At 39.1% G+C, this 17,700-nt stretch overlaps 1 protein-coding gene across 3 annotated transcripts in view; it reads right to left on the bottom strand.

Moving 5' to 3' along the window:
* Window positions 1–13,738, bottom strand: part of LOC149780752 (stimulated by retinoic acid gene 6 protein-like) — a 176,746-nt gene extending 163,008 nt beyond the window's left edge. For all 3 annotated transcript variants that reach the window (XM_089937823.1, XM_089937824.1, XM_089937822.1), the window contains exons 1-2: window positions 13,524–13,738; window positions 10,858–10,930 (exon numbers count right to left, since the gene is read on the bottom strand). In XM_089937823.1, coding sequence (XP_089793949.1) covers window positions 10,858–10,930; window positions 13,524–13,540 — 90 coding nt within the window. In that variant the 5' untranslated portion in view covers window positions 13,541–13,738. The remainder of the gene's footprint in view (window positions 1–10,857; window positions 10,931–13,523) is intronic.
* Between the last annotated feature and the right edge of the window lie 3,962 nt (window positions 13,739–17,700).

The raw sequence follows: 17,700 nt of genomic DNA, 5'->3' as shown, positions 1-17,700 counted from the left end.
GTTGATACCAGACAAGGATGGCAATAAGGATTTCATAGTTGATACCGAACAAGGATGACAGTATGAATTTCACTGTTGATAGTAGACAAGGATGATAATAAGGATTTCGTAGTTGATACCAGACAAGGATGACAGTAAAGATTTCATAGTTGATACTGGACAAGTATGACAGTAAGAATTTTATAGTTGATACTGGACAAGGATGACAATAAGGATTTCATAGTTGATACCGAACAAGGATGACGGTAAGGATTTCATAGTTGATACCAGACAAGGATGGCAGTAAGAATTTCACAGATGATACCGAACAAGGATGATAGTAAGGATTTCATAGTTGATACCGGACAAGGATGACAGTAATTCCTGAGTGTTTTCATGCCTGGCAGTATATTCTACGACCAGGTATTTTCACGTACTAATGCTATGACTGCGTACTGATATATATGTTGATAGTGGCACACCTGGTTGGTTCCACTAGTCTCTGTTTGTATCTTGCCCTCGCTTAAATTATATTTGATCGCATACAATGGTTTGGTAACACCACTCTGACGCAGATAATCGTTGATTTGCAGAACAAAGTTACTATTAATGTTAGCATCACTGGCCATGATCCAACACCCCGTCTTCGGCGGCCAACGGCCTAGTTAATGTAAATTTGAACGATTTTGTTACATTACTATCGTCGACATGTGATATTGGCAGATCATTATGCCGCTTGTCATTTTCTAACAATGTTATTATACCCCCCCCCCCCCGCACCCCGCACGTAGTACCGGTTAAGATGAACAAGTCCGTTCCAGGCTTATGCACCTTTAAGATTTTAGGTGTATCAAAATCATCCAAAACAACATTGAAAACAAGTTGAACATTAATACGCATTCAGTTTTTACTTGCTTAATTGGTTAATATTCCTTCCACTAAGTTCCATGAACTTACAACGCTTATTGGTGAATGTATGGTTGAAAGCACATTGACATCCACATATAGAAAAATGTCAGCACTGGTAACATTGATGTGGTCTTTGATATAGGCAGCCGACATACCAGAGTCTCTGATTCCCCCGAGTTCGTTGATTTCAGCCAGAATCATTGCAACAGCAACTGGCAGCTTTGTAACAACATCTTAAATGTCAAAGTTAGACGTTTGAAGTTTTCCAGGTCGATATTCAAATTCTTAAGTTCGCCCGGGCGGAAACCAACAATAACCCGGCTGGTAAACATGGTCAAATCCGCTTTGGTGGCAATCCTGGTCAGATCAACACCAGGGGCGCTTCATCGGGCGGTTAAGCGTCTGTAAACGTCAATAGGCATTTTGTATACTATTACGCGTATTTTCTAAGTGAAAAGGAAAACTTAATAAGCGTTTGCAGAGTTGGTGAACGTTTAAGTGCACGCACACTATAACAACACGATGTCCGCGTATGCAGTTTGCAACAGCAGCGTTGAATGAAACAGTGGTTGCCGTATATGAATCGGGTTAATAATCAACAACTTCACGTGGTGTTGCAAATCTATACCAGCTAAATTACAATAGACGTCGAGGCGTTATTATTTGTGCTACATGGTGCGTTTTAGGTTCTGTTGTTAAATTTAGGTTGATATTCACGAGTGTTTCCAACCAGTCCGCAAAGTCGTGAGGGTCAAATGTCTGACATGACATGTGATACAAGGATCATAAGCACAAATATAAGTTTTTAATTATTTTGTCATCAAAAATGAAACCAACTTGTAATTATTACTAAATTCGTAACAAGATTCTCCGGGAATTTCCATACATTCCATACTGACGGAAACTACTGAATTAACAGTAGAGTGGAAAAGTACTGTGGTACGTACCATAGGCAAACCGGTATAAATGTAATCCCCCGCGCCTCTAATCCCACGAGTTATCAATTGCACACTAAGGTCAATAAATATTTGCAAGGCCACGTGCGATAGTGCCACGAAATATCATTAACATGTTAAAGTTGTCACGAATCACTGTATGCGCGTGTTAGTATCGTTCTGTGATATCGATCACGTCTGTGTGGTTTTGTGTCGATCTCTGGAAAATATTCTCGCGGAATTGTCTTTGGATTGTAGCATCATATCGTCCTACACGAAAGATTATCGTGAATCGCATCGATCTCGTCAGTGCTAGGAGCTTCATCAATTGTGGAATATAAATCAACGGTGGAAGATATGCGTTTTGGCCAAGACTGAAGCTCTACAGTAAATTCTCTAATTATATCATAACACGGTTGTGTACAACATGGTCACGTACAATCGATGCCACGTTAATCATCTCAAAATCATATTCAGCAACAGTTGGGATTTCCCTGATTCAGCATGGTCAATAATCAACGCACGAGCTGGGTCGAAAAACATGTCACCGTGCTTGAGTAGTTTTTCTCTAGTGTTCTGTTTCGTGATAACATGTTGAATATCACCTGTTGTATAACACAATTATGTCCTTATGTTATGAGCGATACTGTAGAACACTCGTATTACAAGTCAGTTGCGGATTCGAACACGTAATGGAATTGCTCAGATCACTGGAACTTGTGTTTGGTGTAGAACATTGAAGTTCACGGTAGTTGAACCTTCCAAATCCACCGGTAGGCGCGGGTTTAAAAAAAAAAAAAACAGTGGCTGTGATGTCGCTGCTGCATTAACGAAGCTACCAGGGGCACCATAACTCAAATACCCTGGTGAAAAGCATATCCATGGATACAATTAATGTTGGCTTGGTAAACAGATCGATATGCGACTTGATTATAACAACCGACCAAAACCTGGAGAAGCACCTATAAATTGTATCGATGCAGCTTGTTACCGATATGATCTTCTTGCAGAAAGCATCAAATGATATCGGTGATCGTCAACGTGCTAAAACAATCTCGTCCATTACTTGAATACAATGGATAGTTCCAATTTTTGAACGATAAGCTCTCCCCACCTAGTTAATGTAGCTCGGGCTCACGAGTTATCGTGAAAATGGCTGATCTCGCAGTACGAGCAACAGATTATTGGAAAATATTTTCGACAATATTTCTAAAATTTTCCCATTTGATTGCAAGATTCTTTGAGATCGTACATTAAAGAAATGCTTGAACTATTACACATAAAGATATAGTCCTGAAATTAGTATTTTCGATGGCGAAAATCAGGTCAAAAGTTGCGGCACGTTTCCGGTGCTCTATGATGAAGAACTAATATCCTGAAAAACTTCAAGAAGTAATTTTGCCAGAAGAGGACAAAATAACAAAATCTTTCTGTTCAAAGTTACACATGCGTATTAATTATCAGAAGTTCTAGTATGGCTTCAGTATTTTTAAAAAGTTTTGCAACAAAGTTTTCATTAACTCTTTGCACCAGTTAAATTTATATCGTACATGTATACTTGTCATTTAAGAATATAATTATCATTTATAATCTCACACTGATACAATGGCAGCCTCTCGCGGGACACCGATAGCGGATCCGGTGCTAGCGGATAATCACGATGGCTGTTTTGAAGCTCGTCCGAATACAACATCATAAAAGAATGTGATGTCAGTATTACTTTCGTACTTGTGGCTGTTTACGCTCTCGGGATTGACCCACTGAAACCTGTCAACAGGCATGGAGATCATCGTCACCCATCCATACGGGTTCCTAGTGTGAAGATACATGATGTGACTGTTGATAACAGACGGGTCCTATTCTTTAATGTTTAGGATGCTGCCACGCGCGTATCGGTGGCTCGCCATTGATAGAATAACATGTTCAATAAACATATACTAATCAATGTCGGTGAGTTATTCCAGCTCAAAGTAGTTTTTTGACAGAATTTCATGGATATATTCGCAATCAGAATCACATCTGTTTTCAAATATAGATTATATCTGTAACCGAGGATTTGACAACCAAGCGCGCACCACACCTTGTTTGCATGTTCATAGTCGTTTGCGTAAATACTGTAGTGAGACCTCAATAAATTCAATGCCTCAATCGACGATAAATGAGTTTTAGAAAAATTGTCCCATACGCTCATGTACTAGCAGTGATACACTCCTTTTCGAGTTATCAACTTTAAGTTGTCAAAGCTAGTGGTTCATATCGAGCAGCGATTGAAAAATGATCATTACCATTTTCCGCGAGTTTATTGACTACTTTGTCCAGTTCAAATTCAAACCTGTTACGATTTAATGAACGGCATATGACCCTTCCTAAACGTCATGTATTTTTTATGTTGGTGGGGATCACCTTTATTAGCACCTTTGATGCTGCTACGCTCCTTAAATGATCAGGTGACCATCATACCCACGCAGGTTATGAAACACCACAGAGCGTTTTGTCTATTTGGGTAAATTTGTAGATTGCATGTGTTACGTGTGGTTCCTCTATACATGCCGGTAATATGACAATAGTCACCTACTTTAGTAGGGGTAGAGGGGGGCAAAACGCCTCCATGGGGTAAAACGCCCCCAAGCCATCCTGAAGCGCCTGCGCTAGAAAATGGCCTGGTCTTTATACAGCAAGATTGCCCAGGTTACACCGGCCTTGTGAATGGCAGCCATTGTTGGATGCAGACGCACGCGTGGTTTTTATGCAAGAATATCACTTTTTTAGCATCTTCCTGTAAAAAAGATCAATCCATTTGTTTGCAGTATTTTTGGCTGAAACTGCCTAAAGAAAACAGGGTATGTATATTTTTAAACAACATAGTATAGAGATGCATTATGTATAATATTTCAATATTCGCAGCAGTTGTTAATTCCGCATATTGTTAAATTGTCAATGCTGTACGATAGGGGTAAAACGACCCCCACAGGGGGCGTGCTGCCCCATAGCTGTTTAACTGTTGTACACATTTTAACTAACCGTTCATATGCCTCAAATTATTATATAACTTTTTGCAGATGGTGGGAACTTACAGAAGGAAAACTGATCGAGGAAATTATGGGACACTAGCTCTAAAAGCAGCTCTTGAAGCAATTCATTCTGGAACTTCACTGAAAGCTGCTGCAAGGAATTATGGAATTCCAGCTAAAACTCTGCGTAGACATAGAGATTTGAAGGTTTCACAACCTGGAGTGTCCAAACTGGGAAGTAAGACTACTGTTTTCAAGCCTGATTATGAGTTATTTCTAGTTGAGCACATCCAGTCCATGGAAAAGGCATTATTTGGACTTACCACAATTGACGTACGGCGTTTGGCATACGACTTAGCGGTTCATCTGAATATTAAAAACCATCCATTTCAAGGCAATGCAGCATGTATTGATTGGCTGAAAGGCTTTATGAAAAGGCATCCAAATCTAGCCATCAGAGCTCCAGAAGCAACCAGTGTCAGCAGAGCCGTGGGCTTTAACCGGCCACAGGTAGTTAATTTTTACCAAGTATATAAGGGATCTCTTGACGCAACACTTGCTGATGGTCTCAGAATATGGAACATGGATGAAACGGGCATTAGTACTGTCCACAAGCCAGTGAACATCATTGCATCAAAAGGTGTTAGGTCAGTTGGTAAAGTTACAAGCGGTGAACGTGGTCAAACTATTACTGTAATATGTGCCATGAATGCGGCCGGTACCTTTGCACCGCCAGCATTTATCTACCCACGTAAACGAATGGTTCCATCACTGATGAATGGCGCACCAGCCGGATCACTAGGCTTGTGTAGCCCAAGTGGGTGGATAGACAGTCATATTTTCTTGAAATTGCAGGAACATTTCACTACTTTTGTGAAATCCACGAAGGAGTCTCCACACATTCTTCTTCTTGATGGGCACCATAGCCATAAAACGTTGGAAGCTGTTCTCTGTGCACGCGAGAAAGGGATTGTGCTGATAACCTTTCCTCCCCATTGCACACATCGGCTGCAGCCTCTTGATGTCACATTTTTCAAAGCACTAAAATGTGCTTTCAATTTGGAGTCTGGTAACTGGATGACAAGCAATCCAGGAAGAAGAATAATTGCATTTGAAGTTGCTACAATTTTTTCTGCAGCATATAACCGATCTGCCAGTTTACAGAAAGCTGACACTGGTTTTGAAGCCTGCGGACTTGGGTCTTTTAATCCAAATAAGTTCACAGATGACGATTTCGCTCATTCTATGGTAACTGATGAACCACAGCCAGTATCAGATAGGCCTAATGCGTGTCAACAAGCACTACCTATGTCATCACAACTGATTGAATCAAATAAGACAGCTGATCAAGAAGACAAGACAGCTGACAAACAATCAGTTATTATTCCTATAGTTATTGCAGGTAGAGCAGGCGATACAGAAACATCGAATTAGGGAAATATGTCAGTTGATGATCAATCGCTTAGAAACGTTATGATCATTTCTGACAATGCAAAATCATTGACTGAACCAAGCAAGACGGTTGAGTTTCTGCTAACTGGTAGTTCTACAGCCACTGTGGATGGGTTGGGTAATCCTGAGACAGACAAAACAAGTTATACTCAGTCACCTGATAATCAGCAAACACATCTCTCTGTCATCACCGTCGAGGAGACAGGCAATCGGAAAATGTTTGACGAAGCTATTCTTGCTGGAAGAACGGAAAGTGCTACCTTGAGGGTATCTAATAACGAATGCAAAAGTGCAGACGATTCAGCATTTATGAACATATTGCTTAAACTTTCGCCAAAGCCTAGAATATACAGTCAGCGCACAAGAAAGCGAAAGGCAGAATCAGCCATGAACTTAACATCATCACCGTATAAAAAGATGCTTATTGAAAAGCAGAAAAAGACGATAACAAATACAATAGGCAAATGTGATAGGACTGTACAGGCAAGTGGGAGCAAACGGAATGAAACCAAAGTTTCAAAACATAAAGAAATGCAGACGAAAAAAAAGCAGACATGTAGAGAGGACAAAAAGATAGGTAGAAAACCATCTAAGATTATTAAGACAACTTGTATAGAGGACCATGAAAAAGAAAAAAAGGCTTCGGGTCCAAAGTCAGTTGCTAAACATGGTCTTGCCTTGTAAGCAGACACAACACATAATAAAGACAACATTTGTGGAAACTGCGAATTTGAATATGGAGGAAGTGATGATCCTTTAATTGAAGATTCCTGGTCGCAGTGCAAGGAATGTTCCAGGTGGTGCCATGAATCATGTGGCACCACCCTCAATATGCAATTTTGCTGTGCTAAGTGTGAGTAATAAAGAATTTGCCAGAAACATTCACGACATTTGGGCTTTGTCTTTTTCTTCATTAACTATGGAAATTAGGAACTATTTAGATTTGAGCATTGTTGTAGCTGCTGTCTTATCCGCATTGCTATGCTAATTTGAATGATGCAACAGTATGTAGTTTTAGCATCTTTGCCATATATAAAATGTCCATATAGGAATAATACTTGATTTTACGGTTCAATAGTATCCCTGTAATTGTACAGACTTGTACAGATGTCGAATGCATTGTGCGGCAACATGCCCCGGAGGGGGCTTGTTGCCCCACCATAGGGGCAAAATGCCCCTTTATAAAGTTTTACCATTTTTCATTTTTCTCGTAAATAGTTTCTTCGTTGTAACCAAACATCATTCCATTATGTTAGACGTAAAGCATACTGTAAATAAATTGTCCATTTGCGAAAGCAATCATGTAAATCATGCCATAAATTACCAAAAGTTGTTAAATGGGGCGTTTTGCCCCCCTCTACCCTATCAGTATAACTAAAAGCGCGAACGCGGATCCAACAATGAGTGGACACGGAAAACTCGAGAACGTTATCGTTAGTCATAATCATGTCCGCGGAGGAGGAGACCTGTTGTGTGGTGCATTTTGCCGTAACCTCAAGCGATTTAAGAAACACTTCAACAGAGTCCTGGTCACAATACAACAGTGGTGACCCTGTTTGCCCGTCGCATCTGACTACAGTATTGAGAAAAACAGCATAGGATTTGTTCAGACCCTTTTGCTGTTGTTTTCACCGGAATGTTCAAGCATTTGAAGTCCACGTAGATGATGTACTGTACTTTCAGTTTTCGTTGCGCTGCTGTCAATTTCAGAATGTTTTACCGGGTTCGTTAATGATATTCCGATGCGGCTTTTCACTGATTGTATCGCAGTAAAAGCTATGCTAATCGAGTAGCAATTGGATACTACAGATCTACACGCAACGTCTGCATGAAAATTTCTTCCCACATACTTACTATTCCTGTATATTATTCGTTGAATGTTTTAGATCCACACGTAATGGTATAACAACTCTGGACAATATGTTTATATTAATTGCCGAATAGACTGCAGACCTTTATTATACAACGTACTGATATCAGTAATCTGTATAGGGAACTCGAGGGTACCAAACTTAGTACACTCAGATGAGGCTTATATTTCCGAGGCTGGCCTTGATTATTGCTTGCACGATACAATGCAGACAAAAACGTCAGTTCTAAACATCGATTTTTTATATTTACTACAACAGCCACAAGTTTATGTTATCGTCGATATATAACGCGACCCGCGAATCGGGTGTAACGGGGAAATATGCAGCTAAACTTTTTTGTTGACTCTCTCTACAGTCAGCGTCTTTATGGTTCATAGCTACACGAATCCATGGTTTTGTGATTTTAGATGCATCGTTAAATGGCTTAATAAAATATATACATGCACAGTAATTGAAATCTTAACGGCCGCTAAACCTGTGCACTATAATGATGACATGATTCATGGACGTATATTGGAACGAAGTTTTAACGCCTCTTTTCCTGGCTCGTATTCAACTGGAATAATTGCTCGATGATCTTATAAATTACCACGGCGTTGATGAAACTCAAACACAGGTACTTGTAATCATCATGCTTTTACGACAGCCTCAAAAATGACAATGGTAAGTACAATACGACAACGACATTCTTGTTCATCATCAACTAACTGTGCTATTTCATCCCGCTTGGCTCGGGTAGGAATCTTTATATAATACTGCGCTGCAATTATGCGAAGTTGTTGAACGATTAACCGTGGCTCCTCTAGGAAAAGTCTTCACATTACAACTATGTCAGCTTGGTATTCGTACAGCACGCTCTCGCTCGAGTTGCCTTAGCCAAATCACAGCTGGCGTGCTTGTATATAAGGAACGTATTTTTAAACCGATATCATTCGGTATTACTGTTTTTTTCTTTAGGAGGGTTAAAAACTGAAATCACTTCAGTCCTGGCTATTATTAATTTGGCTTTCTTGCACTATCACTGGTGACATATTCACTGTGTTGATCGATAGATTCACAGACTGGCGACTCTGCTAACGTCGACGGTTTGAAGTATTCTTGCACAATATCAAACAAAGCCTTTACGCTCTGCGCCAGATTAACTCCCTTGTGGTATCAGCGTTTTCCCTAAGTCTATTACGTTATCAAGATGTTCCGATTACTTATTTGAAAAATCATACATCTTTTGAGTATCTTTGAAAAATCTGTCTGACGCATTTAAGCGAAAGAGTGATTCAGTGTTTTCCATAACGTTAGAGAAGATCCATTGGTCTGGTAATAGCCAGGATTAGATACGCTCATAGATCCTTTCAAAATATCGTACGCATCAATCAGTGAAAAGCTTGCCAATATAATATATACTTTAGTAATTGTTAATAGAAAAGGAAACGTCTCATGTTGTGCTTGTCAATCGATATCTTTGAGATTATGGGTGCACTACCAATTAAAAGCTGTTATACATTAAGTTCTTACAGTGAAACTAATGTGTGTAGCCCATATCAAATACGGCGGTTTGAATACAACTCCAGATAAGCCTCTAACGTGCCAAAGGACATACTAGAATGCCCTAGAATGCCCAGTGGTTATTCCAATAAATACGTCTCAAAGAATTGTGTGTGCCATCGTTCTTATAATTGACGTCGACCATACATCAACAGAATGAATTTCATTCTTCATGTACAACCAACTCAGGTTTCGACATCAGTTATTAAGAAAATGTTAATTTCCACCATTGTGGCTAGAACCGACAATATTCTGATCAGCAGCATAGCACGGTAACTCTCTAGGCCACAGCGCTCACTTACAAAGTAAACGAAACAAGTCATACTTAAAGTTAATAGGCTGATGAAAAAATGCGAGCGCACTCTCCCTATAATAATCTAGAATTAATATTTCATGACTTATTATATAAATATCCTTACATGGTTTCTTGTAATGTTAAACATACATAGTCTTGAAATGACAATTATAGTTCTCTCAAATATTTGTCAGCACTTTCACTAGACAATAATTTGAGTAGCTTCCATATTTTCAAGTATCGATTTGACGGGTTCTTGGATAAGGGCAAGAAATGTATCATTTCTTTTTGTGATATTGGCAGTCAAGAATTATATATTTCTTGATTAAGTCTATCTTTCCTTTGAGTGGCACGCGAAAAGCAGAATTTGATACATCCTTATACGAGAGCCAGTCCCACTAAACTAAGAAATAACACCGAGACCTAACATTAAGTCTGTAAGCAACTAATAATCGATCTACGAGCACTGTTGCCTTATTCATGGTCTACACTCACGTTCAAAAGCTGTCTGTGATACATTCCCAGTATTTTTGGCTTTAATATTGTTCATGTATGTACTCACGCTGCACCCGCATATGTACTTGTTACGTTGACGGGCGTGTACTGTAGTGGTATAATAACATAGGTTTTGTTGATTACTGATCTAGGATGAAGTTTTCTACCCCACATGACCTTTTGCAGGGGTACCTGTTGGTAACGTTCACGCATGGGCATGTGCGCGTGATATCCTGAAAAAGTTATGGGAAGTAGAAAGCTTTAACGTAAATCAGAAAAAAAGACAAACACACTAGTGTCATACTTTAACAGGAAAACATAGGTCAGATCCTCAGACAAGAACTGCAACATGTGCATGCAAAACTTACCGCTGCTGAAAAATTGAAAACCGTGTAAATAGTAGTTCCCACATAACATGTATTGTTCAGGGTGTCATTTGATCTGGAAAGGAAAATGAAAACATCATATTAAATGTGTGAAAGATTAAATAAGTCACTTTACCATGTAATGTCAAATGTTAAATGGAAGGTTATCGTTAGCATACGGATGTGTTAAGCAGTCGTTCAGCCTTTTCATAGTTGACGCCTCTTCATCATGTAAATACCTGAAACGTTGACATTGTATTTGTTTACCTTTTATTCTTGGATATGCAAATATGTTAATAAAATCTGAATATTAGTAATATCCCAAAAATGCTCACATCATCATCGTCTTGCCGTCGAATATTACTCGTACCAACAAGGAATAGGACTTGTGTCATTAATGACATTCAATTTTAACTCTCTACTAAATATATATCGCTTTATTTTATTCATTTTTATATCTTCCATTTTGGCAACAATTAAATTTATTACTTTTAGTTTGAAAATATGTTATGACCCTTTTAATATACGAAAGAAAAGGACTCAAGTTTATGCACTTACACCTGATTATAGAAAGTATCGCAACTACAGACTGTTATAGTTGTCATATATATATATATATATATATATATATATATATATATATATATATATATATATATATATATATATATATATATATATATAATCCTTTATTTTTTTACAACTGTAATAGGACAAAAAAGTAAATCCTCAGTATTGATTGTTAGTATGGAAGAAAAAACCCTGATGAAGAAAAGAAAAAGGTATATAACACAATAGTATAAAAGCATATTATGTTATCGGGCCTGTTTCTGAATCTCTTTACAACTTAAAACCTTCCAAACCTAATGTTCCACTCCACCAACTGCAGTGACACTGTCTCTAATGTTCCCCATTAAAGCGTCGCTAACGACGTGTTATTTAGAAAAGAAATTGAACGAGGTGTGTGTGTTGGATTTTTAACCTCGCTTTAAAAAAAAAAATCAGTCATATCGTTACGATGTCTGCAGTGTGACAGTTTATAATGATGTCTAGCACTGGGGCATCATGCCACATACATGCAGCATGATGTCCCACCCAGTCACATTATTCTGACACCAGGCTGACCAGTCCTCATGATAAATAAAGTCTTACATCACGATCTTTTTCTTTTTTTTTTTTTGGGGGGGGGGTATTCATTGTACTAAAGTTCATAGCATGTCAACAAAATAATGCCATTTGAACTTCACCTATACTTCATTTACCACATCCGTTTCCAAATGTAGTTTGTGAAAAATGCAAAATCTGTTCTCTGTGTGTGTGTGTGTGTGTGTGTGTGAGAGAGAGAGAGAGAGAGAGAGAGAGGGACATAGGAGGGAGTTTGACTGAATGTCAAATTCAAGAAAAGAGAGACAAAACGAAACAAACAAAAATTTTACAAGACTGGTTACATAAATTAAGCGTATGTCTTAGAAGTGGAGGGTGTAAAATAAAAATGGATACTGTTTCCGCTCAGTACATTTATGAAATCAGCAAGATTTAGGCGATAGGGAGCTACCGATGCTACTCGTTGTCTCGTTAATATTTTCCTTCGTCACAAACGGAAACCCGTCAAACCCATATAAACTGTGTTTTTACTTCCTCTGGTACGATGCAAATTAGACAGCATTTATAAAGCTTAAATGTATAGTGACACCAAAAATAAAACTTCTAATTCTCCTGAACGTTATCAAGAACATAGTCTTGGAGGAAATGTCCGCTATTTCTTTGTATAATGACCACGTGCTCTGCCTGATAAAATGTTGTCAAATGGTTTATTTCTCGTTGTTCCGTGATAGTGAACTAAGAAGTTACGTTCAGGTAATGAGGATACTATTTAATCCTAATGCTTTTCTTGATATATTATTACATCTGTATAACCAAAAGTTGCCACAAAATAATGCTCTTGAAAAATCATTGTTTTTGGCGAAGAGATAAGATTCCCTATAATTATAACAGAGAGAGAGAGAGAGAGAGAGAGAGAGAGGATGTAAGGAAAAGTCGGTTTCCCATGCTTCTTCCCTCGTTCCAGGCCAATAACTAGAAATCACTACCCGAAAACCAAAATTATGAATGAAGAGAATTTTGAAAGTCTTTGCTTGGATGAGATCCATATTTAAAAAATAATTTTTTAAATAAAATTTGCGAAGGAAAATATTAATGAATTTTTAACAATACAAACAATTTGTAATAAAATTCACAACTGAAAAACAACCCCTGGCATTTATACAAGTACGTGTACGATCTAGGCGAGATATATTAAAGTGATAAAAGATGTGGATGTACTATTTTGAGTTCGACCCCAACTCACCCCATTTACAGTATTTATGTATATAAGTACTATTGAAGTCCCATACGGCCTGATTTACAACATTTATTCAGAACGTGGACATAAATTCTACATTTATTGGTAGATTCATGAATACCTAACTGTTATCTTATCATCACGCTAACGTCAGGAAGACAGATTTATCACAATCTTCGAGTCGCTGACGACGAAGCGGCCGTTACCGCTGGAATCGACAAGATGCATGTGTGTCGATAACTGTTGTTGCAGGCGACACAAAAATTGTTATTAAATAAAGATTTATGAAACTATCGTAAATTAATAGAGAATTTTTTGTTATACTTACTCCGTGTTAGCATCCATGTTATTCCAAATAGTTAAAACGATAGCTCGGTTCTGTTAGTCGACTTCGACGCAGTCAAAAACTTTCGTTGTGTCTTGAAGGAACTCTGAACTGTACAGGAACAAAAGGTGTGTACAATATCTCCTTTTAATATTTATAACTTTGATATTAAGCGGAAAATCTTAGTCACAACTGCGAAGCCTAAAAATTGCGTATGGTTTAAAACGTGGCGGAGTGAGATAACTGGAGATAAGTTAATCTAAGACGTGAATGAGACCGGTAACCAATGATAAATTAATCTAAGACGTGGATAAGAAAGATAACTGATATACATATACACGAGACGATAGTGCAATGATAGGCAGATATATCTCGCCCCGCTCTTGCTGTGTCTGGCCGTTCTGTCATTTTACTCGAAACATACCCTTGCCGAGCTTTGAACTACTGTATGTACCTTTGTAAACTCCTCATCAGATACGAATATCGTATTCTAATAATGGGCCGACAGATAAGGGTAGTAGTTTTTAAAACATGGGAGTTCTGTGCCACTTTTTCGTGGGGGGGGGGGGCACTCAAACGTAGAAAATGTGTTTTTTGTTCATGTGGCCAAACGCAGGGGGAAAAATGGGGGTTCTGAGCCACTTTTTCGGGGGGGGGGGAGCAGTCAGTCGCAGAAAAAGTGTTGGTTCTGAACCACTTTATTTCAGGGGTGGTTACTCCAATGCAGAGAAAGGTGTTTTCTATGGATGTAGCAATACGCAGCAAAAACGGTTGGTTCTGGGCCACTTTTTCCGTGGTGTGTTTAAGCGTATGGATGGTTCTGAGCCATGTGATTGTAAGGTATCAACAAAAAAGAGAGAGTTCTGGTTCCGTGTGGGTGAATGTATTAAAGGTTATAGTATAGTAAAAAAAATGGTGGATATTCGAGAGACGTCATTCTCTTATCTGCGACTATGGAGAAAATTATGGTCGGACACACCGTGTGTCACAGAGTCGTCACCGCTGTCCACAGCAGAGTTGACCCCTAAGGATGACTATGAGGATATATTGAAACGTTTGATGCGGCTGTAGCTTTTGTGAATCATGATTTGAGTTATGTCCCAGAGATTATATTTTCTGATGTTGACATAGATGAGTATGAGGATGACCAATAGAGGAAACGGTGTCACAGTCATCAGAGACCAGAGATATAAGCAGCAGTACCATATCCAGAATAAGTTATAGCAATTTTGCTTAACTTGGTGACGAGAGTGTCGCTTCGAGGTCGTCAGAAATTTATAAAATTAGATTATGTGTTTAAACTTATTTTTGAGGTGATGGGGCTTCCAGAGCATGCAGCGAAGTGTAACCCAGTCTCTGGTATAAAAAATGTGTCAGTAGCGTACGACAGAATTATTTCGGAGGCGCTCAGCTGTCAAGTGATGTCAACACCGCCGTCGGAATCCACGAGTAAAAGGTCTCAGTATAACCAAACCATTTGACGAGAGATTTTTTGCCTTTCGCTGAGAGAACTTTTTCGATTCTGGCCATGTCCTGGCTTGTTTTCTGCAATTCCTGCTCGTAAAAAGAACCTTCAGTGAGCTTTTCTGAGGCATCGTTAAGCGTGTAGGTGACTGCAATTGTTTTCTTGACTGTATCTACTATAAAATCTTCCTCAGTCCAGTTGGGTGTATATCCTCTTACGAACGTGCTTTTTTCCTGCTGATTCTCACGCGGTCACCTACCTTAAATGTATGTCTAAAAAATAAGGCGTCTGTGACATCCTGTATTCGGTCACCTTGTAAGGTTCTGCTGAAGACATTTTAATGCTTCGATGCCATTCTTGATTATACTGGTAAACGATCTCTGTTTAAAAATAATCTAGGCATCGGTTGGTGTTATCGCTGGTGAATCTTTTCCACATGCGATTTTTTTGAGTCCTGTTAAACCTTTCGACGACAGAAACATTGACATGATTTTGTGTACTATACATGTCGATGTTATTTTTTAAATCCAGTTTGATACTTCTTTATTGTAAAATTCGCTGCCGTGATCGACCCATACTTTTTAGGTTTGCGTGTACCCACCATGCTGTCAACCGCCTCAAAGATAGAGTTTCCTATTTTGTTTTTCAGAGGAACCACCCATGCTTATTTGCTAAAGACATCGATGACTGTCATCAGATACTTGAAACCATCGTTGTATGTTCTATAATCTCTCATGTCGACAAGATCGGCAGACCATAGGTCGCCTGCCATCACAGCATTGACTCTGCGACGTGGAAAATGCTTGAGAGCAGGTTTATGAAGTTTTTCGGTGAGCATCTCCGATTCTGACAATTTTGTCACGCCTATAGCCAGCTTACGTTTAGTTCATATGATCCCACGTACCAGAGAGCGGTCCACTCGTTCTATGAAACTTTTGGGTTTGAAATCGCATTAAATCCCTTAGCATGATTTTATCACATCCTGCCTTATCGTCTGGAGTATCTCTGTAACAGATCTCATGCTGCATGGTAATGGCATTCACGTCATTACAAGGTTCCTGACCAGGGAGTGTCTGATCATTTCATTTAGTTGTTTTTCCAGTGGATTGTATACTTATGTCCTGGTAATGTCAATCCTCCGCGTGGTCTTGGAAGTTTTCCAATAAGTTTATGGATGTCAATAGCACCACATATAATCCAACGCTCACCACATTTTTTATAATATTCCGAAGGTCTTAGCAGCTAGTGTCCAGATCGAAGTGTCTGCAATGAGAATGATGTATTTTTATACAGAAAAGGCACATTATGTCGCCGCCAGCTACGACACAGGAAATGGAAGTGCTGTCAGACACATCACAATCTGCGATTGTATGGCGCCACATTCTTCTCAGAACGACTTGACCATGAGGCGATAATTTTTAGTGATCACCTCTGGGGGGCTTTTACTACCTGTTCTAGCTTTACACTTGAGACACGACGAGTGCATGATTGGATTGTTGTTGTTGTATTATATTTTACCTATCCACAAAACGAAGATGTGGCTGTAACAACAATAAGAAGGTGCAAGGAATAATACACAGTACCACGCTGCCCACCGGATGTTAAGTATTGTATCACTGCAAGTGAAGGAGGTAAACCAAAAGAATCAATGTACTCCGTGTCGCACTGCTGTTGATCGTTATACACAGCCACCCAGTGAGTTCCTGATCCCTCATAATAATTTTGAAGATTAATCACACAGCTCTCGTCGTGGTAGATTTGATCTAGCAGTTGATCCTTGGAAAACAGACCTCCGAAATTCCTAACGCTTGGTAATAACTCTCTCTCTCTCTCTCTCTCTCTCTCTCTCTCTCTCTCTCAATATCAAAGTCGGATAATGCTGCAGTCGCTAATTTCTTTTTCTTCCACCAAATTCCTTGCGAAAAATGCCTTTCCCACGTGCTGCTCCAGAAAGCTGAAGTCCTTTTCCAACACCGAATAATCCTGGAAAAAGAGTTTAAACGAGACCAGCTAACATTGGTGCGATAAATCCTCCTTGTTTTGAAAGTTGTGACGCAGACAATTTTGAGAACAAGTCCTTTGTGAGCAGCGGCATGTTTCATCACAGAAGTGGCCTGTCTTTGGGTCAGCATAAGCTTATTAGATCCTCTTAATGATGCAGCTAACTTTAATGGATATCAGCCTCTTATTCTGAGATGCCGTTGCCAAAAGAATTCTGCTGCTGAGACAGCGTTAATTCTACTAGTACATAAGACATGGTGTTTATTGTATATTACATCAGATGCTATTGTTTTTTACGTCTCCTGTTACCATAGCCAATGCTGGCATATCCAGCATGATGTGATGATAGCAAGTTTTTGACGCATTCCGCTTCTGGAAACAACGTTTCCTAAGATCGCTTTTTGTGGTACTGCATTGACAGCTCCATAAGCTTCAGCAGGACCAAGTGGAAGCAATACCGACCCTAATAATTTAGGTGCAAGTCTTTTGACCAGTAGAACTATAGCGCTGGCGATGGAACCCCCTAAGATGGTTTTCCTTCAGTCTCTTTAGCAGCTCGCTTTTTGCTCTTTCTACCGCGTTGCTTAGGATTTTTTGACATATAATCTTTATTACACAATTCCGGTTGAGTCAACTTTGTTGTCTACACGATGACATTCAGTTTTCCATTCAGCACATCAAAGGTCATAAATCGATTGGATGTCACTAACGCGT

The sequence above is a fragment of the Sinohyriopsis cumingii genome, chromosome 16 (genome assembly GCF_028554795.1).
Source record: "Sinohyriopsis cumingii isolate HCF-2022 chromosome 16, ASM2855479v2, whole genome shotgun sequence".
NCBI lineage: Eukaryota > Metazoa > Mollusca > Bivalvia > Unionida > Unionidae > Sinohyriopsis > Sinohyriopsis cumingii.
The sequence above is the reverse complement of the archived record's forward strand: the minus strand, read 5'-3'. Positions and strand labels throughout refer to the sequence as shown.